This window comes from Capra hircus, unplaced genomic scaffold (genome assembly GCF_001704415.2).
Source record: "Capra hircus breed San Clemente unplaced genomic scaffold, ASM170441v1, whole genome shotgun sequence".
Lineage (NCBI taxonomy): Eukaryota > Metazoa > Chordata > Mammalia > Artiodactyla > Bovidae > Capra > Capra hircus.
The window spans coordinates 1-7,194 of NW_017199850.1; the positions used below are offsets into that span (position 1 = coordinate 1).

A 7,194-nucleotide genomic window follows, 5' to 3' on the forward strand; every position below is an offset into this window, starting at 1 on the left:
GTCCGTCGCTCTCCGCCTCGAGAGCCGCGCCATCACCCATTTCCAGGCTCTCCAGGTACGGACAGAGTCGCGGTATGATGACGTCTAGGCCTAAGGCTGCTCTCTCGACCCAAACTAATTTCCCATGGCTGAACTCTTCCCGATCATGCGCCAGGTGTTGTTGACTTTCCGTTCGACCACCCCAGATACCGGAAGCAGAGGCGAGCGCTCTAAGATGACGTCATCACGAAGCTACTTGGACCAATCAACTTTAGCAGTGGAGCCCGCGGACTCTCAATGACCTACTGCTTGTTGGGCTGTGGGCTTTGGGCGAAGCGGCTGTGAAGCCTAAGAGGAGGAACATGGGGGTGAAGCTTGAGGTGTTTCGAGTCAGTGAGCAACGGAGCGGTCGGAAGGCTGGGCGCGGGGTTCTTCCTGGATGAGGAGAAGGCTCAAAAGGGAGGCCTCCGAGAGAGGGGCTCTGGGGCGAAAGCTCCGTTGATTTGAAAGGGACCTTTACGGTTGGAGACGCAGAGGAGGGGCTCTGGGTTGGGGGCTCTGGGTTGGGGGCTCTGGGAGGGCAGGTGTGAGGAAAGCCCTCTGAGAGATGTGACCTGGGAAGGAGGCTCTAAGAAGGAAGACTTCAGGCTCTGGCGAGCTCTCGGGTTTACAGTGGGTGTGCGTCTTTCTCCTAGACCGACTCCTAGACTCCGAAGAATGAGTCTGGGTCTGAGGGCGCTCTGGAATCTCGCTGGGGGTGGTTTGAAGTCTCAGAGAGATGCCTTTGTTGTACAGTTCTTCTGCTCCTGGGGCCAATATGTCTGTCTTTCTTTGAGAAAGAGTCTTTTAGACTCGGAGGGGGCTTTCGAGGTGGGGGGTGACTCTTGGATTCTGGGGACTAGACTTCAAGGTGTGTGACTTCTGTACCCTTGCTGGGAGTTTTGGGTTCTGGAGGGTCTGAGGAAACACCTCTGGTCTCGCCAGAGGATGGTTTTCCCGACTCTGAGCAGCCGCTGTACAGTAGGGTGGAGGCGGGGATGGTAATTCCTGACTACTCATCCCTCCCCTTCCCTTCCAGATGACCATCTACCTCACCTTCCCTGTGGCTATGTTCTGGATTGCCAATCAGGCCGAGTGGTTTGAGGACTATGTCATACAGCGCAAGGGTGGGCACCAGTTCATTCCAGGGGGTGGGGAAGGGTATGAGGGAGCAGGGTCAGCCTCCCCTGGGCCGACCCTGCCCTGGATGTGGGGCTCTGGAGGCTTCTGGCTTGTGACTCCATCTATGACTTTGTCCCTACAGAGGGAGCTGTGGCCCCCTGAGAAGGAGGACCAGGTAAGCATGTAATTTTCCTCGCCCCGGAGAGGGGAGGGGCCTGGATTCCTGTGGCCATGATGGGACCCTCAGTCGCGGGCAGGGAACCTAGAGTGGAGGGACACATGATTTCCTTAACTGCCCTCTCCCTGAAAGTGAAAGTGAAAGTCGCTCAGTCGGGTCTGACTCTTTGCGGACCCCATGGACTCTACAATCCATGGAATTCGCTGAGCCAGAATACTGGAGTGGGTAGCCTTTCCCTTCTCCAGGGGATCTTCACAACCCAGGGATCAAACCCAGGTCTCCTGTATTGCAGACGGATTCTTTACCACCTGAACCGCAAGGGAAGCCCAAGAATACTGGAGTGGGTAGCCTATTCCCTCTCCAGCAGATCTTCCCAACCCAGGAATTGAACTGGGGTATCCTGCATTGCAGGCGGATTCTTTACCAACTGAGCTATCAGGGAACTCCCTGAAGGTCGAAGCTAATCTGGGGTTGTAATTGGCAAAGGCTTCATTGTAGACAGGAACTCTGAAGCCACGGTCTGGGGGGTTAAGGGGAGGTGGGCTGGGAACAAGATCCAGGCCCTGAGGTGCATTTGCCTCTCCTTCCTTCCCATCTCACCTCCCCAGCGCCGGGAACTAGAAGAATTCAAAGAGAGGATACGGAAGCAGCGGGAGGAGAAACTCCTTCGTGCTGCCCAGCAGAGCCCCTGAGGCCTCTACGTGCCGGATTTCCAGCCTGCTCCGCAGAATAACACACACACGGTTCTTTGTTGCTCATGGAAGTGCTTTATTGTCGGTTCTCAGGGGCCAAGTGGGGCCCAGGACACCTCAGGCCCTCAGGGGGCTTGTGTCTGGGGCTGGGGGCTGCTGTTCCGACGGAAGCTGAGAGCAGCTGGGTCCTGGGGGGTGAGGAGGGGTTGGGGACTGAGGGTCCCAGCTCGTTTCTGCACTCCGTCCTGTTGATACAAAGGGGTCAACCAGAGAGAGGGGCCGAGGGTAGTGCCAACCAGAGGGGGACACAGACACTGGAGGGAGGCGGCAGATGGCAACTGGGTCACACCTCCCCCCTCCCATTACCTGCTGCCACCGTCCCTGAGCCTCTGTGCTCCTCAGTTACTCAACATTAAGGGTGGTATTGTGGGGCTGGTGGGTTTTGGGGGCCTCACTGGGGTCCTGATCAGAACCCAAGCTGTGGGCAAATATGCGTGATGTGGACATGTGGGGGTCTGGATGCATCCTGTGCACAAGCTCACCTGTCCTCCACCCTCGGGGTGCCTTCCCAGGAAGGGGTCTATGCTCTGTCACCTCCTAAGCTCTCAGACACTCGGGCTCAGGAGCTGTGAGTTCCCGCCATGTCTCTGACTTGAACATGCCCCAGACATGACCTTCGATCCCTTTTCAGCCCTGTCTGGGCCTCTGCCCTCCCTCTGAACTGGGGTATTGGATCCACCAGGGTCTTGTGACTGGCAGGGACTCAGGATGAGTGCACCGACCAGACAATGGACGGATAGAGGTGGGAGTGGGGCCCCTTGCGCTCCTGGCTGGGGGTGGAAGGCAGGGTTAAAGGCCTCAGCCTGGTCGGTCTCTCCTCAGCCCAGACAGAACATCACCTACCTTGGGGCCCAAGGCTGGAAGCCAGGCAGGGCGCTGACCGTCACTCGCTGGTCATCCATGCGGCGGCCCTGGGTATTGGCCAGCATGTCCATGAGGCTGTCCATCTCGGGTGCAGGGGCGCTCTCTGCGTGGAGCCAAGGCCGTGGGGAGCTCAAACAGCCCAGCTGGAGCCCCCCAGCCCACCCTGCCACCCCCCCACTCACATCCTCCAAGAAGCAGGCTGGTATCTGCCCCCAACCTGTGGGCATCTCTGTCCCCAGTCACCAGCTCACTTTCTCAGACTCTTGCCCGCAGGCCCCCCAGGTGGCCACTTGCCCCCTTCATGCCCAGCCACCCACATCACAGCCACTTCTGCACACCCTGCTGCCCACTCTCACGGCTGTCAGAGGCTGGGCCCGGCCCCGCCTGCAGCGAGCAGCGCTGCTCCTCCATCCGGCCGCCCTGCACGTGGCTCAGCCAGGTTGAAGAAGCCCTCCTGGTCTGGGGAGCCAGCCTGGGGAACAGATATGCTCAGTCCAGCCGGCCTCAGCCAGGAGACCCGTCAACGCAGCCAGCCAGCTTCCACTTGGCTCCCAGGCCCGCCCTGAACTTCTCCGCGGTTCTCACCATGGTCCCCGCCGATGTGCTGCTTTGCAGAGCTGCTCCAAATGAGACATGAGTCTCCTTCTCAATCTCACCCTGGCCCCTGCCCCCAGGGCCCCACCAGCAGTGTCACGTGACTGCAAGCACTGCCCCGAGAGAGGGCTGACGTCCTACATAGGGGCCTGACTGCAGGGCGGCCTGGGACTGGGACACTAGCCAGGGGACCATCCGGGGGCGCCTCCCTTATCCCAACCTCCTTCCCCCATAGGGTCATCACTGAGAGCCCTGACCTCGCTGGGGCTGGATTAGGCACTCAGAGCTTCAAGTGCCCTCCTGCACCTTCTTAGGTGGCAACTGGGTCAGGGGTCCCAGAAGACTCCTTGCCTAATTAGGTGCCCTACAAATGAATTAGTCTTGTCATTCACAGGCCCTTGAGTGTGGGGGTGGGGGGTGGGGCCTGCTCACCTTGTTGCAGGCAGAGCCCACATTCTCCTCTTCCTGGTCCATCGTTGTCCCTGCTGCCCTCCCCTGGATCCCGTCCACCTTCTGCTGGCCTCTGCCCCAGTCCCAGGCCAGAGAAGGCTTTTTTAAGAGACTGGGATATGGGGGGGGGGCGTGTGTGTAGTGGATACCCAGCCCAAATCCCCAGCTCATGCCCCCATCTGCTCCCACCCAAGCTTAAGCCCCATAAAGATGATCCAGATAATTGTTTTTGCAGCGTGAGGCCGGGGCTGCTGTGGGGGCAGGAGGCAGGGTGACCTGGGTTTAGGACCTGCTGGGCCTCAAGGACTCAGGTGGAGTGCAGGGTCTCCACAGTGAGAGCTTGAGCTGACTGGACCCCCTTGGGAGAGGACTGGACCATGGACAGCCTCAGGTGAGATCTGCCATCCACCTTGCCCACCCGTATTTGCTGGAAAGGCAGTTGCCATCCACAGGTGGTGGGAGGAGAGGAAGCTCAAGGACACCTGAGCCACCACCAGCTAGCCTGGCTCCACCTCTGTCTCCTGGCCATCCCTTCTACTACTGTCCGCAGGCCTGGCTGTCCCCCACCCCATGCCCCCCAAAACTGGAATTTATGGGAGCACTTGTCTCCCCATCACCAATGCCAAATTGGCCTGTCTCCTCCATTTGACGCCCCCTCCCCAGTCCCAATTAGGGATGAGAGGCTAGAGTCCTGGCGAGGGAGGCAAGAAGGAAACCCCCCCTCCCCTGAGCAGCTCCCATCAGTGCCCCGGGAGAGGGTTGGAGGACTCCATGTGCACCCCACCCCCTCCCCAGGATGTCTTTCTGGAAACCAGTTAAAGTTTCTTCTCAGGATAAAGGGGCCACACCATGACCACTTCTGCCAGATTGTAAAGCTTGGTCCTCCTCCCCAGACAGCCCACTGCCCTCTGGAGCCCCTGTCCACATCCTCTCCGTGGCCCCATGACCCCAAATGCCAAAGCTGCTGTCCTCCTCCTCCCAGACGTATTAAGTTCCCAAGCGCCTTAATGAAGTGTGCCAAACGAGGCAGCTTAGAGCAGCAGACATTTATTGTCATACAGTTCTGGAGGCCAGAAGTCCAAAATCAGGTGTTGGCAGGGCCATGCAGAGGAGAGAATCTTTCCTTGCCTCTCCCTGGGTTCGAGTGGCTGCCGGCAGTCCTTAGTGTCTGTGGCTTGTCGCTGCAGGACTTCAGTCCCTGCCTTTGTCATCACAGACATCCCGTCATGTACTTGTTTTCACGCGGCTGTCCTAACACATGGACGCTAGCTACACTGCTTTGGGACTCACCCTACACCTCATCTTTTACTAACTGCACCTGCAAAAACCATATATCCAAAACAGCACATTCTAAGGTGCTGGAGTGAGGGCTGTAACGTACCTTTTTTTTTTTTTTCTTCAAGGGGTGGTTAGCACACCCTTGAGCCCATAGCAGCAGTAGACGATTATCCTCACCTGATAGAGTGAAGCCAGACCCTACAGAGTCTCACCACCAGAGGACAGACAGACGCTAGAGGTGGTCCAGCTTCTTCCGGGTTTTCCAGCTCCCTCTCCCTCCCCATTGCCCTACAATCCATCCTTCCTCCAGGAACCACAGGGGTCTCCTCCCTCCCCCACTCAGAACTCTCCCTGGCCCCCATTGTCCTCAGGAGAAAACCTGAATACCATGAGATCGTGGAGAGTTCTAAACTTGACTGGTGATGCCGTCAGGATGGCCATCATTTTAAAATCTTATAAATGCTGGAGAGGATGTGAGGAAAGGGAACCATCCTACACTGTGGGTGGGTATGTAAGAGAGTGCAATCACTATGGAGAACAGTATTGGAGTTCCTCAAAAAACTAAAAATGGAGCTACCATATGATCCAGCAATCCCACTTTTAGGCATACATCTGCACAAAAACTGTAATTTGTAAAGATACGTGCACCCCAGTGTTCACTGCAGCACTATTCACAAGAGCTAAGACACAGAAGCAACAGATGAATGGATAACAGATGGAGAATCACCAGATGGATGGATAAAGATGTGGCGCACATACACAGTGGAATATACTCAACCATTAAAAAGAATGAAATAATGCCATCTGCAGCAACATGCGACCCAGAGGTTATTATACTAGGTGAAGTAAGTTAGAAAGAGAAAGAGAAACAGCATCTGATTTCACTCATGTACGGAATCTAAATACAACACAAATTATTTACATAACAGAAACAGACTAACAGACATAGAAAAGAGACGTGTCACATGCAAGGAGGGGGAGACCAATGCAAACTAGCAAATGCAAACTCTATATAGAGCATAGCACAAAACTGTATTTAACATCCTGTGGTAAACCATATGGAAAGAATATGAAAAAGAACATGCATGTATATCTGAATCATTTGCTGTAAAGTAGAAACTGACATTGTAAATCAACTCTACTTCAGTAAATAACTTTAAATTGACAGGTAATGGATACACAACCGTGAATATGGCAAAAGCCATTGATTGTCCCTTCTCTGTGGTTAAATTGTATTATGTTAATTATATTGTAATAAAGCTAAGAAACAAAAAAGGGGGAAAAAAGGATGGTAGAGAGGGGAGAGAAGAAGATGAAGAGAAAACAAAAGAAAAAAGAAAAACCCAAGCTCCTTTGTAGACAGGCCAGCCCTCCTGGGTTTGGCCAGGACTGTCCCAGTTTTATCACTGAAAGCCCTGGGTCCTGAAAACCTCTCAATCCCATGCAGATTTGGCTAGGTTAGTCCTGCCATGTCCCACTGGGGTCTGGTCTCTGTGGCCCTCCAACTCAGCTTCTGTCGGGGAGGGGGCATCCCCACCCTCATCTCACTCCAGCTACTCCTCCAATCTCACCTCCTGCTTCTCTATGCACGGCTGCTCCCTAATATCACTCAGGGTTAAAAGATCACCCCCTCAGGATACCCTCTGGCACCACCCCCAATAGAGCCCCCACTCACCCGCAAATTTGTATCATGTCACTTCTTTCCTTAAAGCATGATTGATCATTTTCTCTCCCTCCTCCTCCATTCAACTTTAAGTGTGCCTGGCAGGCTTCCTGGTCTTACTCATTATGGTCGGTCCCATGCCCGTCCTGTGAAAAGTAGCAGAGGGCTTGGCACTCGGGCTAAACTCTTTAAAAAAAACATGGCCAGATAAAAGCATGCGTTCAGGACTGAGCCAGCTCAGGAGTCTGCATCCACACATGAGTGTCACACACCTT

General features: G+C 55.1%; 2 protein-coding genes across 4 annotated transcripts; one reads left to right on the forward strand and one right to left on the reverse strand.

The window, feature by feature from the left end:
• Window positions 1–287: 287 nt before the first annotated feature.
• On the forward strand, window positions 288–2,073 carry LOC108635042 (protein PET100 homolog, mitochondrial). The gene is made up of 4 exons (XM_018045347.1): window positions 288–368; window positions 1,058–1,144; window positions 1,283–1,315; window positions 1,927–2,073. Exons 1-4 carry the CDS (start codon window positions 342–344, stop codon window positions 2,008–2,010), a joined length of 231 nt encoding a protein of 76 aa, XP_017900836.1. The 5' UTR covers window positions 288–341; the 3' UTR covers window positions 2,011–2,073.
• Window positions 1,989–3,905, reverse strand: LOC102169749 (Purkinje cell protein 2). 3 transcript variants are annotated; one of them, XM_013965192.2, is made up of 4 exons: window positions 3,520–3,905; window positions 3,285–3,406; window positions 2,914–3,037; window positions 1,989–2,255 (listed from the first exon to the last, which is right to left on the reverse strand). In XM_013965192.2, the coding sequence occupies exons 1-4, from the start codon at window positions 3,567–3,569 to the stop codon at window positions 2,087–2,089; spliced, it is 465 nt and encodes a 154-aa protein (XP_013820646.2). In that variant the 5' UTR covers window positions 3,570–3,905; the 3' UTR covers window positions 1,989–2,086. The 3 variants fall into 3 exon arrangements, with proteins under 3 accessions (XP_013820646.2, XP_005682458.2, XP_005682459.2); XM_005682401.3 differs by having other exon boundaries at window positions 2,066–2,255; window positions 3,273–3,406; window positions 3,520–3,903; XM_005682402.3 differs by having other exon boundaries at window positions 2,066–2,255; window positions 3,291–3,406; window positions 3,520–3,902.
• Between the last annotated feature and the right edge of the window lie 3,289 nt (window positions 3,906–7,194).